Raw genomic sequence first — 19,852 nt, 5'->3', positions numbered from 1 at the left:
TAACGTGGAACCCTTCTAAACGCTGCAGCATGGTGCACGTGGCTAGTATATCTGCCTCAAATAGGGTCCTTTAAAGTTGAGTAAACTGGCTAGAGTCCAAGGTTACCGGCTCAGTTTTTTGTGGGTTATTTTGACACATCACAAGCAGTTTTTATTTTATTATTCAGTAATGTAGTCCTTGAGCAAATCTGGATAATGCCCCGGTTGTACAGGCTCAGCTGTTTTTTGTAGTCACCTCAGGGTTTCAAGGCATGTTTAGGGAAATTCCCAGTCCTTGTCCAAATTGTTTGCAACCCCTCTAATTGAGGTTGGTTGGCGTGACAATGTATTCAGTTAGACAGACCAGTTTGTGTGACCGGCTACCAATCCAGTTTGACGCTGAGTAAAGGGTGTTTTCCGATTTTATGAAACCCCTACAAAATATGACCACTTTATGTACCACGCTTGCCGTATATCACACATCGCCAAGTGCCGACACTGAGCAAAATGAAAAAAACAACAACTGCATGATGTAGTATTTATGGTTGCAGGATATACTGTACTTTTCACCTTGGCAATGAATGAGTCACAAATCCAACGGTAATCATAATTATGCAGGGTTTATGTTATGTTAGTAAAGTTTAATAGTATTAATCTCGGTGATTTGCGCTCCAGTAATTTTACGCTAATTTGGGTTTCATGCAGCTTCATACACACATCATCAATAGAGAGCGAGGTCCGTGTTGCAACGTTTGTCACGATGCCTGTCTTGCGTTTCAGTATAAAATGCTCTCACACTATCGCCACCTACCCTTACTGAATAGCTTTTCTTACAACTCTGACTTTATGCTCATTAAATATTTATGCTCATTTTCAATCTTTACACAGTGCACAAAATATAAATTTGACTGCCAAGCTAACCTGATTACTTTAGCATTGACAGTATCACAGTGGGAAAGGTTGTCAGTATGGTAGCTGAGACAATTCCGATTTTACATTTATGCAATTGAAGAGCATTTTCATTTCCTTTTAACTTTTGTGTCTCCAGTAATTTTATAGATATTTACACTTTTCCTTATCATTCCTAACGCATCAGTGTCATTGCTTATTGATCATCTCATCAGAAGCTTTAATTGTTGCTGAGGGTGGTTGGCAAATTCAAAAGGACTACAATTTCCATTACTGTGTGACTTTGTGTTCAAATACAAGCGTGAAGCATTTTAAGGGAAAGCTAAGATCAATGATTTTTTTTATTCTTGTCAAGGAGTGGAAATATCTTCCCCAGTGTGACATCAATGTGCTCTTAATCCTTCCTTAATCAAAATCTCTATGACAATCATGTAGGTAAGTGGCTCAGGTGTATTGGAGGTTTCCATTTATTCAGATTTGTAAGAGAGCAAGATTATCACCAGTGGACTTCTTTTATTTTGTAACATCTTCAGGCCTTGATCTCGTCTGCGACTGAGATCAATCAACTGTGTATATGAACAAGTATTATTTCTTCATGTCAACTACTGTTCTTACAGTGAAAACATGTAAATTGAACTTTGAGAGCCAGCCAGTATAAATATTTTTAATTTACTGTCTGCTTTGTGAATTCATTTGATAATCTAGAGAATGGTTATTCCCAACTGTTGTCACCCTCTACTATGTATTTTTCTGGCACACCAGGCATTTCTGGGGACTCGCGGTAAAAGTTTTTCTTCGCTTGATTTCATTTGTGTGGCGAGCTCCATTTAGTGTTGAAACTGAGAAGTGCAACAGAGTTGAGCTCAAGCTTCTTGTGCGGGCCATATTCAATTATGTTTTCAGAATTTGCTGCGGGCCAATAAAAACTGGACCGCAGTTTGGACACCACTAAGTTAGACAAATTCATATACTTTTTCATGTTCATATGTGTGCGAATCTCATTATTTTTTATAAACATAACTGCTCAATCAGATCATGGATACAGCACCCAGAGCTTTGTGGCCTCCCAGTACACATGGGCACAAACGGTGGACACAACACACACACAAGCGGTAACCTCCCAATACACATAGGTACCAAATGGTCAGGTGATGCTTTCCCACCTTTTCCGGACAGTATAAAACCTTCTGACCTGGAGATGGGGCTTTTGTTTCATTTGCTGCCATGCCTCGTGTACTGGCCGCCATTAAACAACCCACGATCTTGCCAATAAAGTACCAACTGTTACTCCACATCTTTTTTTTCCTCGCTCAACAATGGACATCATTAACAACACGCAACAGTACACTTAAAGTGAGGGCCAAACTGGGGAGTTCCAGAGTTGAGTAAACCAGGTAGCCTTTTTTTGTTTTCACAAAATTACACACCAAGCAGTGACTTTTAAAAATTCAGTAATATAGGCTTTGAGGTAATTTGGACAGTGCCCTGGTTGCACAGGCACAGTTAGTTATTGCAGTCGCCCGAGGTATTCAAGTCACACATGCATTTGCTCCTCTTATTTATTGGGTTATTTGTTTATTATTTATTCATCACTCATTTTATTTATTTGTTATTTATTATTTATTGTTTGTGCCTTCTTGTTTTTACTTTGTGTCGTCTACTTGTATGTTTATCGTGTACTGTGTCTCGTCACCGTGGGATGGTGGAAACGGAATTTCGGTTTCTTTGTGTGTCTTGACATATGAAGGGATTGACAATAAAGCTGACTTTGACTTTGACCACCGTTATAACCAAGAAGCAATTCGGCGCAATATTTTATTTTGCACCAAAGAAGGATAGACCTTGACAGGCTATTTGTTTGTATCTGTATGTCTATTTTGTGAGTCTCAGCAGCATTCGACATAATTTGGATGGGTAAATTAGCTGGAAAATTATTTTCCATTTCCAATTTTGTGAGCCATGTGCAATACCGCTATAGATTACTAGAGGGCTCCAGACCACCGGTTGACGGTCCCTGATTTACGGCATGGCCCAGAGAGCAAATACATATAAAGGAAAGGTAGTCAGTGGGCTGTATCTCACATAGGCCGGGTGCCAACATTGAGCAAAATGTGCAAACACCTCTGCATAATGTATTTAAACATGACCCAATATCGAAAATAGCAATAGTAGAAGAAAAAGCTGTAGCCACTTTTATTTCAATAAAACATTGGTCGTTCTATTTCTAGCTCAAACATTATTAACGTAATCAGTATTATTTTCCATATTTTTCGGCTTGCGCTGTTACGTCAAGTTAGCGTTTCCCAATGTTCAGTGTTTTCTCTGGACCAGCTCAACGTTTTTCATGCCATCTTCTGCGGCTTCCTGAGAGGAAAGGCAGAGCACGTGAGGCTTTGCCACAGCTGCCCCTCACACTGTCCAACTGTCCTGTGCCAACTAATAATAATAATAATAATAATAATAATTCATTAAATTTGTATAGCGCTTTTCAAAAACCCAAAGACGCTTACAGGGAACAAGGCAAAGACATACATGAGGGGAGGGGGACGGGGAGGAAACAATCGGATAAACTTAAGAAGAGGAAACCAGTTATGGGTAGGGGAGGTCATGAGCTTGGGAGAAGAGGTAAGTTTTTAGACGGGACTTAAATATGGGGAGTGTGGGTGAGTCACAGACAGACTGAGGGAGAGAGTTCCAGAGTCGGGGTGATGTGCAGGAGAAGGCTCTGTGTTAGGGTTTGCAGAATATCTTCATCTATTTCAGAAGTGTGTGTCAAACTGGTAGCTCTTTGCCTTAATCAGTACCCAGGAAGTAGCTCTCGGTTTAAGAAAGGTTGGTGACCCCTGCCCTAAAGCATACAATATTATAGACTTGGTTAGTAAGATAACCTTGAAGTCTTGAAGCTTCTTCAAAATTTTGTTGACAATGGTCTTCTACTCTCAAAATGACTGTAATCCTTGGAAATTGAAAGTCTCCACGTTTTACAGTGCATTTGGACAGAGTGAGGGCCCACTGTGGCAACGCTTCACCTGCTCTGCCTTGCCTCCCCGGAAGCTGTAGGAGATGGCATGAAAAACGTTGAGCTGGTCTGGACAAAACACTGCACACTGGGAAGTGCTAACTCTACGTAACAGTGCAAATGGGATAATATGTGAAATAATGCTGGTAACGTTAATAATGTTTGAGGCAGAAAAGGTCAGAGAGATGTTTTATTGACACCGCGTTTTCTTCTACTTTTACTATTCGGTATTTGGTCAATCTACACGTCAAAATAATTAGTTGCGATCGAAAGCGTGATGCATGTTTAATTACATTATGCTGTAGTGTTCTCACGCTATTTTCATGCTGGCACATAAATTGAAGTTTCCTCTGCATCCCTATATCATTCAACAACCGACATTTTGTTATTGAAAACCTACTCCTGTTGGTTGGAAGAGAGGGAACCATACTATATGAAGGCTCAGCTTAATTATAAGCATTGGGTAAAACAGCCCTTGCTCACAGTGTCAGACCAACCCAGCCAGTCCTTTCTCGATTAGGTCAAGCACTATTGCACATGCACAAGGACTGGGGATTCACCTAAAATGTTTGAGTGATGTGAAGGCCCAAAGAGATTGAAAGAACCAGCTGAGCTTGTGTAACCAGGGCATAGGTCAAGGACTGCCACTGAAATTTTAAGTGCTTGGCCTTTTGTTTAAAAAACAAAAAACAAAAGGTGATGCGGCTAAACCACCTGTCTACCCGGTTCACTCACCTAGGGAACGCTACAGTTTGGCTCTTATTGTACGTGTTTACAGCCAGTAACGTTTCTTCATTCTTCTTTACGATTCTTTTGTGAGGGAACAGAAACAAAACCCTTTCACATACTTTTCATACAGGCTCTAACGCATAAGAATGGAAATACCTTAGATCTGGTATTATGCCGAGGATTGGCTTAGTCAAATATACGTAACAGTACTGCCATACACTACAGCAGTGCTTCTCAAATAGTGGGGCGCGCCCCCCTTGGGGGGCGCGGTGCTATTCCTGGGGGGGCGCGTGTGACCCTGGGGAACAGGCTTTTTTTTTTGGCAGTACTAGAATAAAGTGTAATTGCGCGTTTACTACAGCGGGGGGCAGTGGCGCTCTCATTGTTACTTCTGTCACGTTTGCGACAGTGCAACATTTTACGACTTACAAGACAAGTAAGGATAGTCACGGTGGGGAGGGGGGGCGCCGATAGATTTCTTCTTGCTAGGGGGGGGCGTAACAGAAAATAATTGAGAAGCACTGCACTACAGTTATGTCAGATCACTACTTAATAAAATTTGAAATTAGAGCTCTCTGTCAAAGACAGGAGCGCAATCAAAATATAGCAGCTATAATGTTAACTGCGTAACTGTGACTGGGCTCTCTGAGTTACTGCCGGCGGCAACCGCCATATTTCCTGCATATATGGGCTCTATTGATAATCTTACAAATGAATTCAAAGCAACACTGTTAAATGCTATCGACTTTTTAGCGCCACTACGTCTGTAAACCCGCTGTAGAAAGCCCACTTCGTGGCCCATGGATCAAACATACACTTAAGCAATTATGTAGAAAGCTTGAGCGCAAATGGCGTTGAACCAAATTTGAGGTTTTCCATCAGGGAATTTTAGTTCAGTTGCTCGTTCCATATGTATGTACGTATGTATGTATTATGTATGTAAATAACTAATTTCCCCCTGGGATATATGTCTACCAACCTACTGCCCTTTTTTACTATGCCTTCCTTACCATTCATCCATCCATCCATCCATCCATCCATCCATCCATCCATCCATCCATCCATCCATCCATCCATCCATCCATCCGTTCATCCATCCATCATCCATCCATCCGTCCGTCCGTCCGTCCGTCCGTCCGTGCGTCCTTCCATCCATCCATCCATCCATCCATCCATCCATCCATGGTTGCGTGCCAGAGGGGAGGGAGTGATGTTTGAGGAGTCCATGGTGAGTGTGATGGATCCAGTTTTATTAAGGGAGGATTTAGTGCCTATGAGGAGGAGCTCTGTTTTGTCACTGTTGAGTTTGAGAAAGTTGTGGGTCAGCCATGCTTTTATTGTAGAGATGCAAGTTTCAAAATGGGTGAGGGAAGGGTTACGGGTTGGTGTCGTACGTATATAGATCTGGGTGTCATCAGCGTAGCAGTGGAAGTCCAGATTGAGTTTGCGGATGACAGTACCAAGGGGAAAGAAGTAACATATGAATAGGAGGGGGCCAAGAAATGAGCCTTGGGGGGACCCCTTGTGTAACTGGGGAGAACATGGATGTGTGACCGGAGAGAGAGATGAACTGGTTTCTGTTGGTGAGGTAGGAGGTGAGCCAGTCGAGTGCAGTGCCCTCAACACCTAGTTGGCGCAGCCTTTGGAGGAGGATGGAATGGTTCACAGTGTCAAAGGCTGCGCTAAGGTCAAGTAGTAGTAGGATGTTGAGGGCACCAGAGTCTGCAGAAATGAGGAGATCGTTGGTGACTTTAACTAGAGCTGTTTCAGTGCTGTGAAGTGGGCGGAATCCGGACTGGAAGGGTTCATAGAGGTTGTTGGACTGGAGATGGGTGTGGAGTTGGGCGAAGACAATGCGTTCAAGGGTTTTGGAAAGGAATGAAAGGTTGGAGATGGGACGGTAGTTGGAGAGGTTGAGTGGGTCCTAGGGAATCAAGGGAGTCAGAAAGGATGTTGTTGAGCGTGGTGGCAAGGTCATCAGGGGAGGAAGAAGTGGGGTCGGAGGGAAGAGCAGAGGATAAGAGCTGGCAAAGCGTGATTGGGTTTACAGTCTTGGTGTTTTGTGGATTCATGAGGCGAGGGTAGAGGGGCGGAGAAGAGGATGCAGAGATGATCTGACAGTGGAAAGGTGAGAGGACGGGGGTTGGATGTGAGTGGAAAGGAGGAGCATACTATATCCAGGGTGTGACCTTTGGTGTGGGTGGGGAAGTTGATGTGCTGGGTGAGATGAAAGCAGTCCAGAAGGGAGATGAAGTCAGATGTCAGTGGAGCAGTTGGCTGGTCGATGTGGATGTTGAAGTCACCGATACGATGGTGAGAAGTTCAGAGAGTTCAGAAAGAAAAGACGGATGTGACTTGGGGGGGGGGGGGGGGCGTTAGATAAGAACAGCAGTAGTAGAGTTGGGGAGGGAAAAAGCAAGATATTCAGGATGAAATAGATGGGAGGTTGAGGTCCAATTCAGTGATGGATAGGGACCGCTTATGGAGGACAACAATACCACCTCCTCGCCCAGAGAGGCGGGGTTTGGCGATGTAGCTGTAGTTAGACGGAGTGGCTTGGTTGAGAGTAAAATAGTCCAGGGGCTGTTGCCATGTTTCACAGAGAAGGAGCAGATCCAAATTATTGTCCAATAGTAGTTCGAAAATAACTAGTGATTTGTTGGAGAGGGAGCGAGAGTTCAGCAGTGCGAGGGAGATGGATGAAGGAGCGGGGGTGGGGAGCGGAGATTGTTGAAGTTGACAGTACGGAAGGTGGGGGTGACGGGGGGGGCGAGAGTTAGTCCAGAAAGAGGGGATGGGTGAGCCATCAGGGAAATGTCGGTTAAAAGATAGTCCGGAGCTACGGTGGATGTAGCGGCGACGGCGGAGGATCCCAGCCTTGCTGGCAGCTGAGGCAGCAGCAGCAGGGAGATGGTGATTATTGTTGAAATTATGAAGATCAGCAGCAGTGTAGACAAATGGACGAGAAGTTAGTGGAATGGAAGCCCGGAGTAGCAGAAGTGATAGTTCATGCAGGAGATGAGACGTGACAGCAGCTGGGAATAATCCAGATAAAATGGTAGAAATGGCTAGTAGCTGGTTAACTAGAAGTTGGTAGGCAGTGAAATGCATGGAAGCAGCAGTGGACCGAGTTGTCATGTTGGTGAAGTGGGTGTTGGTGTTGGTCAATCCCGGCTGTACCCGTGCAAACGGCACGCCCCAGTGTGTCATGGCGGCACACAGCCGAGCCACGACCGGCGAGCTCGCAGCGAGCGGGTGCTCCCCCCGAGGACGCCGGCCAAGTGGCCAGCAAGTTGGGTTGGAGCCGTTTTCGAGCCAAGAGCAAGCAGCTACAAGCTCAGAGCCGGGAGGTAGGAGGGTCCGGTGGTGGGTTGGCAGAGGGAGCGGGATCGGAGAGCTCCAGAGATACGCGGTGGGCAGGAGAAAAGGCGAGAAAAATAAAAGAAAAAAACGGCCACACTTAAAACGGGAAACACAAAACAGACAGGGGACAAACAAATAGCGGACACGGTTCGGGGTAGAAGCGTCAGTCAACAGTCCAGACGCCAGCGTTGCTCTAACCCGGAAGACAAGAAAAGGGGGCGGGTGAATACAGTTTTTTGCTGTATTTTGTGTCGGACACAAATGTATTTTGTGTCGAAAGTTTCAACTTGCTGTGATTAGAAACGTTTAGAAATCTTTATCACCATCTTGAATAAGCCCCAGAAGAGGACTCCTTTTCCATACCAAAGACTATAAAAATGGGACCCATTGCCTCCCTGCTTAGCACCCAGCATTAAGGGTTGGAATTGGGGGGTTAGATCACCAAATGATTCCCGAGCGCAGCACCGCTGATGCTCACTGCTCCTCTCTCCCCCAGGGGATGGATCAAAATCACACGAGGATGGGTTAAATGCAGAGGACAAATTTCACCACACCCAGATGTGTGTGTGACGATCATTGGGACTTTGACTTTAATTTTAATAGCCGAAGAACAGACAGACCTGATCAGAGCGGCAATGTCATAAGGCTGACTGATTAAAACTTTGTTTGTTTTAATAATAATTTACGCGGCAGATTGGTGCATTGGTGCACAGGCAAATTCACCTCACAGAGCAGAGGTGCAAAGATTGATTTTGACTTCGGCTTCCTGTCTGAATTTTGCATATTTACTTTTTGGTTATCTCTAGATACTCCAGTTTCCTCCCACATTCAGAAAACATGCAATTTACCACTCCAGGAAAGGCTCCAGAACATTCTTGACCCTCGAGGACAATCTGTTTGGAAGACGAATGAATAAATGATAAGTTTGACCCCGAATCAAATGGGCTCAAATTGACTAGTACAGACTGAAACAAATGAGTAGCAAAAAAAAATCGATTTTAAATGCTATGATGAACTGCATCCGACGATCTGAAAAAGCATCCATCTTAGGCCACCCCGGTGGGTTACACCCTGGAGTGGTTTCCATCCAAATGCTGGGAGGATGTCAAAGGACCATTCACACGCCAAAAATCGATCTTGATTTTACAGAATGTCATAAAAGTTTAGTCATTGTTAATGATAATGATAATAATGATAATAATGATAATAATAATAATAATAATAATAATAATAATAATAATAATAATAATAATAATAATAATAATAATAATAATAATAATAATACCGTATTGGCCCGAATATAAGACAACCCCGATTATAGGACGACCCCCTCTTTTTCAAGACTCGTTTGAAAAAAGACTTTTTGAACACTAAATTTAATTTTTATACCGAAATTAATTACATCTGAAACAAATGATTATAACAATATATTCGAGAGAAAAGGCATATTATTTTGCCTCATTCAAATCATGCAAAAATATCTTAATATTTGAAATTCTAAATATGTAAACTAAAGTGCAATCACATTTGTATATGAATGGCTTCAGGTTTTTGAAATGTAAATAAACTAATATACTGTGATAAAACAACAAAATTGCAATAACGGCATTAACCATCAAAGTGAAGTCTAACTGTAATTGTAGTCTTGAAACAAATCTGAATAAGTAAACACATTGCAATAAAATAATGCAAACTGCTACCGCTCTCGTTGGGGAGCCTGAGGACTGTAAAGGGGGTTGGCTCAGTTGGTTAAGCTCTTTTCACCCCCGGGTGTCGGTCAGAACACAGGAGGGAAAACGTCGTTCAGTTTTGATTGCTTTACTGAATTATTGGCAAATAATAATAATAATAAATAACTATAAATCTCGGCAACACACCAAACATAGGTCATCGATCGAGACAACAAAATACATTTGCTGGCGACTGTTAGTCGCTGCGTAACGGCTGCTCGTACGATGCGAGGCAAACTTAAAGGAGCGCGTCGGAGCTGTCAATCAAACGGTGCGCACACGAAGCAAACCGCGATCGGACAAACGGCACAACAGTGGGCAGTAGTAACAATGAAATACATGTATATACTCACTTAGTGTCAAAGACGCACACGATCACAGCAACATACTCAGTTGATACCAGCAACCTTTAACTTACCGCTGCGCAAAAGTGAAAATGGGTATAATGTCTAGACCCCGAATATAAGACGACCCCCACTTTTTCAGTCTTATTTCAATGCAAAAAACATCGTCTTATATTCGGGCCAAAACGGTAGATCTAACCGGAGCCAACGAGGGAACGAGATGTTGAAGAGTGGACTGACATAGGAAGCAAAGTGGACTGATGGTGAAAAGGCTGAATTTAATAATTAATATTCTTTAGGCGACATAACCCACAATCAAGTGCCCAAATTTAAGCCTAGATAATTTGTCATTGTTCCAAACAATCGGAATAAGGTGATAGACTTGTTAGGGTCAGAACAGTATGTATTGCCCAATTATGTAAAAAATAAACTGCAAATTTCTCTCCGGTAGTTTGAGCCAGTTGAGTGTTAAAACAAGCAACTACAACAAGAGAATCATACTACCAAGATAACGAACACTGACAGCTTCTCAAATGATGTGAAGAGTCGTCAAGTAGTATAGAGGAGATTATGAATCTTGTTTTCATTTCTTCTTTAGGGAGTTAACGTCAAGTGAGAATAAGCTATTGCGATTTCTGATGATAGTTCCACTGAGGGAACGAGCTGGAGAAGGTGGTGAACAGGATGTAAAAGGTCCAACATAATTTTTACTTTTCTTGTTTTAGTAATCTTGGGATTCTTGTCTAATGAACATAGGAGTCAAGTGAAGTCCATTTGTATAGCCATTAATCACAAGCACGTCTCAAAGGAAAATGCCATCAGTTGTCATGGTGGTGCCTGCGAGCAGGTCGTTTAACTCAGATCTCGTCCCGGTCAGTTTGTTTTGAAATCCAGAGAGCCATTTTCAGTTTGGATGTCACCAGCCCCCAACCCAACTAGGGAGAGAGGGGAGAGGACAGAGAACAGAAACTGCAGGCAGCGGCCAGCGTAGGTTACCTAAAGGCAAAATTATGGAAATGTGTTTTCATACCGTTTGAATTTTGGAGCCTAAATGGAGAATGCTCTCTGACTTGCACACTTTATTTAGGCCAGGGGTGTCAAACTCATTTTTTTCGCGGGCCGCATTCTCGTCATAGCTTCTTTCGGAGAGCCAATATGACTGTCAACCCAAATCAATGTATGAGCACCTCATTATATACAGTAAAAGCTACAAAACAAACTGACAAATAACTCGTTTTCAAATCAGACGAGTAAAGACTGGTCAAATTAAAATAAATAAATAAATAAATAAAAGTGAAGACAATCTGCAATTTTAGCTTTGTGGTATAAGAGAAAGCTCATTTACCAAGCCCATAAAAAGCAAATGATAAAACAAACTTCACTCCCAGTAACTGGCTGTGTTGGAATTCACCGACCCAGCCAGTCACTTAAACTGAGCTGGTAAAAGGATGACATCGGCATGCTGGCCTCCCTCAAACAGAGAAGCTGCAAAATTTAGGCAGGGACTGGGGATTCAACTAATGTTTGTGTGACCTGAATGGCCCGGGCGACCGCAAGAATCAGCTGAGCCGGTGCAACCAGGAAACTGTCATGCATTTGCCCTTATTTTGTTGTGTCTGCAACCACGCAGTGCAAATCTCAATTGGCTTACAAGGATAAATGAATAAATAACTTTTGATTGCTTAATTATTTTTATTTCACATGATTACTCCTTTGTTCTGCAGAAATCAACGGGACATATGAAACGAACTTTATAATCAGAGCACCGTCCATTCATCTGGTCAGAATTTCTACAGATGAGCCCAGTCTTGTTATCCACTCTGCAGAGATGAAAGAATATTTTCACTGTCACGGGTACAAAAAATAAATATAATAAATAATAAATAAGAGGAGCTACAACAATCCAACCGTGGGCAAAGATGGCTTCCAATTACCTTCAAGTCATTTCAGTGTAGGGACATATATTGTGGGGAATGGATGTAATTGCACTGAATAATAGTTTGTGTATGTACTGTGACAAGCAGACTCAACTTAGCTACACAAATGTACTACGTAATGGCAGTGGATCTAATACTTACACGGCAATGGTGTCCCCTGTTGAAGTGGGAGGCTTTCCATCTACAGTTTGGGCCTCAATGGCAAGTGGAAGACGACACATTTCACTTGGGTTTTCATCATAGATTTTATCAAGTATCTCATAATCTCCAGTGCCATTAGGTTTGTCTTGATTAAACCACAATGTCGTGCACACTGAAATGAATGAGTCCAGAAGAGGGGAATCATTTCAATATGCAATTTGGAGTTTTCTTTGGAATCAATTAAGGCAAAGTGAAACAACAACAAATACACACACATGCCCACAAGGACACACACGCAAACACACACACATGCACACACACGCACGCACGCACGCACGCACACACACACACACACATAGACACACACACACACACATCCTAGTTTGAAAAAGTGTTCTAGCTCTTGGTGTGTTCAGATGACTGAACTTCTTCTACTGAAAAGGTTGACGTTGAGAGTTATTGTAATCAAAACAGAATTAAGGGACAAGTAGAGTGTGTAGGGAAACATGGTAAAAGGTAGGAAAAATTATAAACTGCAAAGACGAGCAAAGTAAAAAAAAAAGAGAACGTGGACGTGATGGAAATAAAATATACCGGCAAAAATGTTTACCCCAATATTGCATTTGTGGATGGTTGTTTGTCTCTGTGTGCCCTGCGATAGGCTATCTATGTATTTTGATCCATCTCAGGGGTGGGGCCATTTTGCCACTTGCTGTAGATGGAAAATGAATCCCTCAAGTAGTGACCAATCAACTTTTTCAGTCAACAGCAAGTGGCAAAATGGAAGTAGCTGGACTTTGCTGGATAATTCAGAGTCCACAACCACCATATTAAAAGAAAATAGAATAGTAGTACCACAGAAAATATCGTCAAGAAAAACTTTGAGTTGACTTTTGCTTTAAACTCCTGAAAATAGGCTGAAATAAACTGTCGTGCATTATGCACTAGATTACCTTTATGTTCACAGAATTCATGGGGGCACGAGAAACGAACTTCATAATCTGCACAAAGTCCATGGTAAGGCTGGTCAACATTTCTACAAATAAATCCAGTGCTTGTATCAGATCTGTTGAGAAAATCGGCAGAAAGTAATCACCTTCACTAAAAGGATGAAGTACCATCATTCGACATCAACATTGGTAGTTCATCTTATACCGTACTTACACTTGAATCACATTGCCTGTTGACTCAACACTGGCTCCTGATACGGTCCTGGCCTCAATTCCAATTGGATGTTTACATATCTTCCCTGGATTTTCTTTTTGCAGGTCGGAAAGAGTTTCATAGTCTCCAAAACCACCAGGGCTGTCTCGATTCATCCATGGAGTCCAGCATTCTGGAGCAGTCATAGCGAACGTTGATGAAATAAAATGTTGATGATCAAAATTGATATTTAGTATTCCAGATCAATGTATATTGGTGAAATTGCTGAAATACAATGTGCAATAATTTGCTAGGTTTCCCATGATCTAAGCCATTTAGTTTGTTTGAAATACACATTTTACCCATTTTACAGAATCCAACTTAGTGTGTTTTAGCGCAAGATTACCTGCTGGTCTGCAAAAATCAAGGGGGCACGAGAAACGAACTTCATAATCTGCACAAAGCCCATTGTAAGGCTGGTCAACATTTCTACAAATAAATCCAGTGCGTGTGTCAGATCTGTTGAGACAATCGGCAGAAAATAATCACCTTCACTAAAGGGATGAAGTAGCATCATTCAACATCAACATTGGTATTTCATCTTGCTATACCGCACTTACGCATGAATTGCATTGTCTGTTGACTCAACACTGGCTCCTGATACGGTTCTGGCCTCAATTCCAGTTGGATGTTCACATATCTTGTCTGGATATTCTTTGAGCAGGCTAGAAAGAGTTTCATAGTCTCCAGAACCACCAGGGCTGTCTCGATTAATCCATGGAGTCCAGCATTCTGGAGCAGTCACAGCTGAATTTGTTGAAATGAAATTATGTTAGATGGTCAAAATTGCTATCCAGTATTCCACAACAATGTCCATCCATCCATCCATCCATCCATCCATCCATCCATCCATCCATCCATCCATCCATCCATCCATCCATCCATCCATCCATCCATCCATCCATCCATCCATCCATCCATCCATCCATCCATCCATCCATCCATCCATCCATCCATCCATCCATCCATCTATCCATCCATCTTCTATACTGCTTGTCCCCACAGAGATCAGGGGCATGCTGGAGCCTATCCCAGCAGTCATCGGGCAGTAGGCGGGGGACACCCTGACCTGGTTTCCAGCCAATCGCAGGGCGCACAGAGACGACTCACCATTCGCACTTTCACTCACACCTCGGGACAATTTGGAGTGCTCATTCAGGCTACCGAGCATGTTTTGGGGATGTGGGAGGACACCGGAGTGCCCGGAGATAACCCTCGCGGGCACAGGGAGAACATGCAAATTCCACACAGGGAGGGCCGGTGGTGGAATTGAATCTGCACCCTCTTAACTGTGAGGCGGAAGTGCTAACCAGTGCCCCACTGAGCCGCCCTCCACATCAATGTATTTGTGAAATTGATAAAAGCATTCATACATGACTTGGCACATTTACTCATCAGTTAAAAAACTCAGTTTGCATGAAATACAGATTCTATATAATTGCCCTTTTTACAGAAATCCAGTAAATGAGTTTTAGCCCAAGATTACCTGTTGGTTTGGAGATTTCAAGGGGGCACATGAAACGGACTTTATAGTCTGCACAAGGCTGGTCAGTGTTTTGACAAATAAATCCAGTGTGTGTGTCAGATCTGTTGAACCAACCATCAGAGGTCAGTCACTTTCACTGGAGGGCTATAGTGGGGGCATTCTATATCAACAGTTCAAGTTGTACTTACACTTGAATGACATTGCCTGTTGATTCAACACTGGCTCCAGATGTCGTTAGAACCTCAATTCTACTTGGACGTTCACATATCTTCCCTGGATATTCTTTGCGCAATTCATAAAGAGTTTCATAGTCTCCAGTACCAGAAGGGTCGTCTCGATCAAACCATGGAGTCCACCATTCTGGAGCAGTCATAAGAGCACATAGCAAGACTTGATGAAATACTATAATTGCGTTAACTAGTCAAAACTGCTATCAAGCACTCCACATCAATGTATTTGTGAAATTGATCGTCATTTATACATTAGTTGGCTTACTTTCTCTTTAGCTGAAAAACTTAGTTTGCTTGAAATACACATTCTATGTAATTACCCTTGTTACAGAAACCCGGTGAATGTGTTTTAGCGCAAGTTTACCTGCTGGTTTGCAAAATTCGAGGGGGCACAAGAAACGAACTTTATAATCTTGACAAGGCCAATTGTGTGGCTGGTCAGCGTTACGACAAATAAATCCAATGTGTGTGTCAGATCTGTTGAAACAACAATCAGAAATCAGTCACTTTTACTGGAGGAAGGAAAGAGGGGATTCTACATCATCATGTTTGACTTACACTTGAATCACATTGGCTGTTGACCCAACACTTTCTCCTAATATGGTTCTAACTTCAATTCCTTTTGGATGTTCACATATCTTCCCTGGATATTCTTTGTACAATTCATAAAGAATTTCATAGTCTCCAGTACCAGAAGGGTCATCTCGATCAAACCATGAAGTCCAGCATTCTAGACAGATCACATGCAGATCACAGATCACAATTCATCTTGTAATCCTAATGCAACACTTGTATAGCAGTGACTATTACTGGTAAAGCAAATACAAATTTCATTCCAAACACTATTGTAGATTGGGAGTCTGAAGATGTTATGATGTGAATCACATTTGGCCAATATGAAAAAATAACTATATATAATCAGATCTATAAGCAGGTTTAGCTTGTACAATAGGAGTTACCGTATTTTTTGGACTAAATGTCGCTCCGGAATATAGGTCGCATCGGCCATAATATGCACAATAAAGTGAAAAAAATAACATATGTAAGTCGCTACGGTGTATAAATGGCATTTTGGGGGAAATTTATTAGACAAAATCCAACACCAAGAACAGACATGAACGAGCAACAACAGGCCAAACGATTCAGTATGCTAACATGACATACGGTATGCTAACGTGCCATGAACACAAACGAGAAGCTGAGAACGGGCTTGATGTAACAATAACAGTTATTCGAAAAAGTATAACATAAATAACTACTTTATCAACCCATCACTCCAAATCATTAAAGCCATCGATCGAGTTTGACCTCCTTTATGTAAACAAGTCCGACGTCAGCGGTGCGTTGCAGTTAAAATTTTTCTACTGGCCCATATAACAATATTTAAACTATGTATGAAATAACAATAATATAAACAACAATTTTATCGAACCATCCGTGTCACTGCAAATCAATAAATCCATCAGATTCTTCGTCTTCCGTGTCACCTAAAAAAAACCAAAAAAAAAAAAACCACAGCTGTTGACACCGAAACTACGTGCGCCGCTGACGTCAGACTAGCTATATCAAATAAATGTAATGTAAACAACAATTTTAACGAACCATCCGTGTCACTCCAAATCATTCAATCCATCCTCTGTGTCAAAAAAACCCAAAACCAAAAAAACAGCTGTCGATTCCGGATCTACGTGCGCCGCTGACGTCAGCCTCGTTGTCAGTTGGCAGCTCCAATTATTCCACAGATCAACGTATATAACTATATTGTAGCGTTACCAAAGTACCAGGCAAGACGTGGGTTTGGGTTTTATTTCACAAATCAATAGCTCAACATGTGAACCAACACACGCAAGTGCCCTGGGTCGCTCTTATTCTACAGCCATAGTGCACCCTCATGCGGTTTAAAGGTAAAATAACGTGTGAAGTGATCAACTATACTAGTAAGTGAAATGTTAATGATCAAGTAAAAATCTGTGGAAAAATTTACATATAAATCGCTCCTGAGTATAAGTCGCCCCCCCCCCCCCCCCCCAATTATGGAAAAAGAAACCACGATTTATAGTCCGAAAAATACGGTATGGCTTTAATTGGAGAAAACAAAGAATAATGATAATAAAGAAAATTATGCTTTGCTTACGATCACTGGTAGCTTGCACCTGGCCCCCTAGAAAAATAAGTCCAAATGAAATATGTTAATTTTCCTGTATCTTTTAAGATGACATGTCACAACGCAGTATTGTGAAGATCAAGGTTGCGTTTCTTAAAAAGGATCATACCAACATGCAGGAGCACAAGTTAAAGTCCCAATGATCGTCACACACACATCTGGATGTGGTGAAATTTGTCCTCTGCATTTAACCCATCCCCATGTGATTTTAATCCATCCCCTGGGGGAGAGGGGAGGAGTGAGCAGCAGCGGTGCCGCGCTCGGGAATCATTTGGTGATCTAACCCCCCAATTCCAACCCTTAATGCTGAGTGCTAAGCAGGGAGTTCCATTTTTATAGTCTTTGGTATGACCCGTCCAGGGTTTGAACCCACAACCTTCCAGTCTCAGGGCGGAGACTCTACCACTAGGCCACTGAGCAAGTGTCAGATTTTAGTATTATACTGCAAACCACATTTGGGCAAATAAAAAGAAGCAAAACGGAATACAGATATTTATATAACTTTAAGCAGGTTTAACTTGCACAATGGTTGTTATACCTTAAATTGAAGAAAATAAAAAGCATATGCATGATAAAAGAAATTGAGTCGCTCGCTTACCATCATTACTGCCATGCACATGAACCCCTAGAAAATAAGTCCAAAAATATGTTAATTTTCTTACATCTATTAAGATGACATGTCACAAAGCAGTATTGTGAAGATCAAGGTTGCGTTTCTTAAAAAAGATCATACCAGCATGCAGGAGCACAAGTGTCAATCCCAACTGTGGGAGAACAGGCATTAGACACAGTGGACCAGGTTAAATCTCACACTGTTTCAATGAGAAATTACATAGACTGGAAACAGGAGACGGCTTGCTCCCGTTCAGTGGAGACAGAGGGGCAGATAAAACTCATTGCAATGAAATTTTTGCTCTCCAGTTGCCGTTTGAATTAAGTATACGTTCATACATTACCCATTTTATCATCATTGGATGTGTCATTTGTATAGCAAGGTAGGACTTTTCCTTTAGAAAGAAAAACACATTTCTCATAAGCATTCCAGTCATAAATGCATCTCCCTATTTTAAGATTGTAGACAAAATTGTACAATTTACCGCATGAAATGTAAAACAAAATGCTCACAGTACAGAAAGATGTCGTAGAGATCATCAAGAACTGAGGCAATTTTAGCCTTAACTCTTCGATGGGGTGGATGCCGCTCTCGATAAGAACCAAGTGACAGACTTCACTGAACACGCACAGAATTAAAGAGAGTTAGAAGGTTGTCCTATTCTGTAGCACAAACTCTAAAAGATACCAATTCATTTTGAATGATTCTGGTCGCAAAGTTCTAAAACTATGCAACTAGGGGGACAAGATATGAACACCAATTGCAAATCAGTTCACCTTTTAACACTCTTCCCTACTTAATTGTTTATACAAAAATATACTTAATGGGTAAAAAAGGAGCATCACATAAAGACTCTACAGAAACCACATATAAACCTCACATTTCAACATTGATATATTTGATTTTAGACTACTTAACCCAAAATGAGACGACGCACCATTCGAATTTTGTTTAGAGTTTTGACAACATGACTAAGAATAAGTGAAGTATGAAGCATAATTGTCACTTGGACGACTACTCACCATTCAAGCTATGCTTGAGTGTTGGCACTGTCCCTTCTGTTCAAGAAGTGGAAATCCATACAATCACTCCATTTACAAGTTCTTTATATAGTTTTTTTTTTCCCATGCGTTTTAAGGGTCAGGTGACCATGGGAATGTCTGGAATTTATTTGAGGTATTTAGTGGAAAAGTAAGAAATTTGGAATTCCTTTGAAAAGAAATTTGTCGTTAAAGCAAATATGACTTGGAGGCATATAGAAACATTTTGGCGACAGAAATAACTTGTTTGGAAAAATACTTTTTTAAATCACAGTATTATTTTGCACTCCAAATATGTTTTTATTTCTCCAGACATCTGTGGCAAACATTATGAAAATACCTTGCCGTTTTTAGTTTTAATCAAACTTTGTTTTCAAACGCTGTGTCGAAACTGTGTGTAGATTTCTTTGAAATGTAAAATGCAGTATTAATAAAAAATGTTATTTGAAAGGTGATTTGTAGATGTGGAAATGAAAAGAGACTATAGCTGGGTTTTAAAAAAACAATGAATGACTTACAACCAATCTTCATAAATGTTTGGTTTGAAAAAAACGTGCCTGCCAATTAGAGGGAATATTGTACCTCGTCCTGCCACAAGGTAGCACATATCTCTACGACACGGTCAAGGAGACATGTCTAGTCATTACGATCAAACAAAGCTATCCCCTAAAAAATTCATACAAAATAATGTTTAATTAATTCATATACAGGGCGGCTTGGTGGCGCACTGGGTAGCACGTCCGCCTCACAGTTAGGAGGGTGCGGGTTCAATTCCACTTCCGGCCCTCCCTGTGTGGAGTTTGTATGTTCTTCCCGGGCCCGCGTGGGTCTTCTCTGGGCACTCCGGTTTCCTCCCACATCCCAAAAACATGCTTGGTAGGCCGATTGAAGACTCCAATATTGTCCCTAAGTGCGAGTGCAAATGGTTGTTTGTCTCCGTGTGCCCTGCGATCGGCTGGCAACCG

General features: G+C 41.7%; 1 protein-coding gene across 3 annotated transcripts; it reads right to left on the bottom strand.

Moving 5' to 3' along the window:
- Nucleotides 1–11,745: 11,745 nt before the first annotated feature.
- LOC133155599 (uncharacterized) lies at nucleotides 11,746–18,928 on the bottom strand. 3 transcript variants are annotated; one of them, XM_061281043.1, is made up of 16 exons: nucleotides 18,870–18,928; nucleotides 18,360–18,465; nucleotides 18,191–18,241; nucleotides 17,968–17,998; nucleotides 17,833–17,859; nucleotides 17,205–17,231; nucleotides 15,629–15,800; nucleotides 15,435–15,547; nucleotides 15,029–15,200; nucleotides 14,841–14,941; nucleotides 13,915–14,101; nucleotides 13,701–13,813; nucleotides 13,316–13,487; nucleotides 13,105–13,217; nucleotides 12,152–12,323; nucleotides 11,746–11,893 (listed from the first exon to the last, which is right to left on the bottom strand). In XM_061281043.1, exons 2-16 carry the CDS (start codon nucleotides 18,384–18,386, stop codon nucleotides 11,779–11,781), a joined length of 1,593 nt encoding a protein of 530 aa, XP_061137027.1. In that variant the 5' UTR covers nucleotides 18,387–18,465; nucleotides 18,870–18,928; the 3' UTR covers nucleotides 11,746–11,778. The 3 variants fall into 3 exon arrangements, with proteins under 3 accessions (XP_061137027.1, XP_061137028.1, XP_061137029.1); XM_061281044.1 differs by lacking the exon at nucleotides 17,205–17,231; XM_061281045.1 differs by lacking the exon at nucleotides 18,870–18,928 and having other exon boundaries at nucleotides 18,332–18,446.
- Nucleotides 18,929–19,852: the final 924 nt, after the last annotated feature.

This window comes from Syngnathus typhle, linkage group LG6 (assembly GCF_033458585.1).
Source record: "Syngnathus typhle isolate RoL2023-S1 ecotype Sweden linkage group LG6, RoL_Styp_1.0, whole genome shotgun sequence".
Taxonomy (NCBI): domain Eukaryota; kingdom Metazoa; phylum Chordata; class Actinopteri; order Syngnathiformes; family Syngnathidae; genus Syngnathus; species Syngnathus typhle.
This window is presented reverse-complemented; position numbering and strand designations above follow the sequence as displayed.

Bases quoted from the DNA above. Each gene is read 5' to 3' on its own strand.
- LOC133155599 (XM_061281043.1), bottom strand. From the start codon at position 18,386: ATGATCTCTACGACATCTTTCTGTACT. The intron at 18,242-18,359 runs GTGAGCATTTTG...TTCTTTCTAAAG, and splicing joins CTACGACATCTTTCTGTACT to GAAAAGTCCTACCTTGCTAT. The intron at 13,814-13,914 runs GTAAGTGCGGTA...TTGTCTCAACAG, and splicing joins ACAGACAATGCAATTCATGC to ATCTGACACACGCACTGGAT.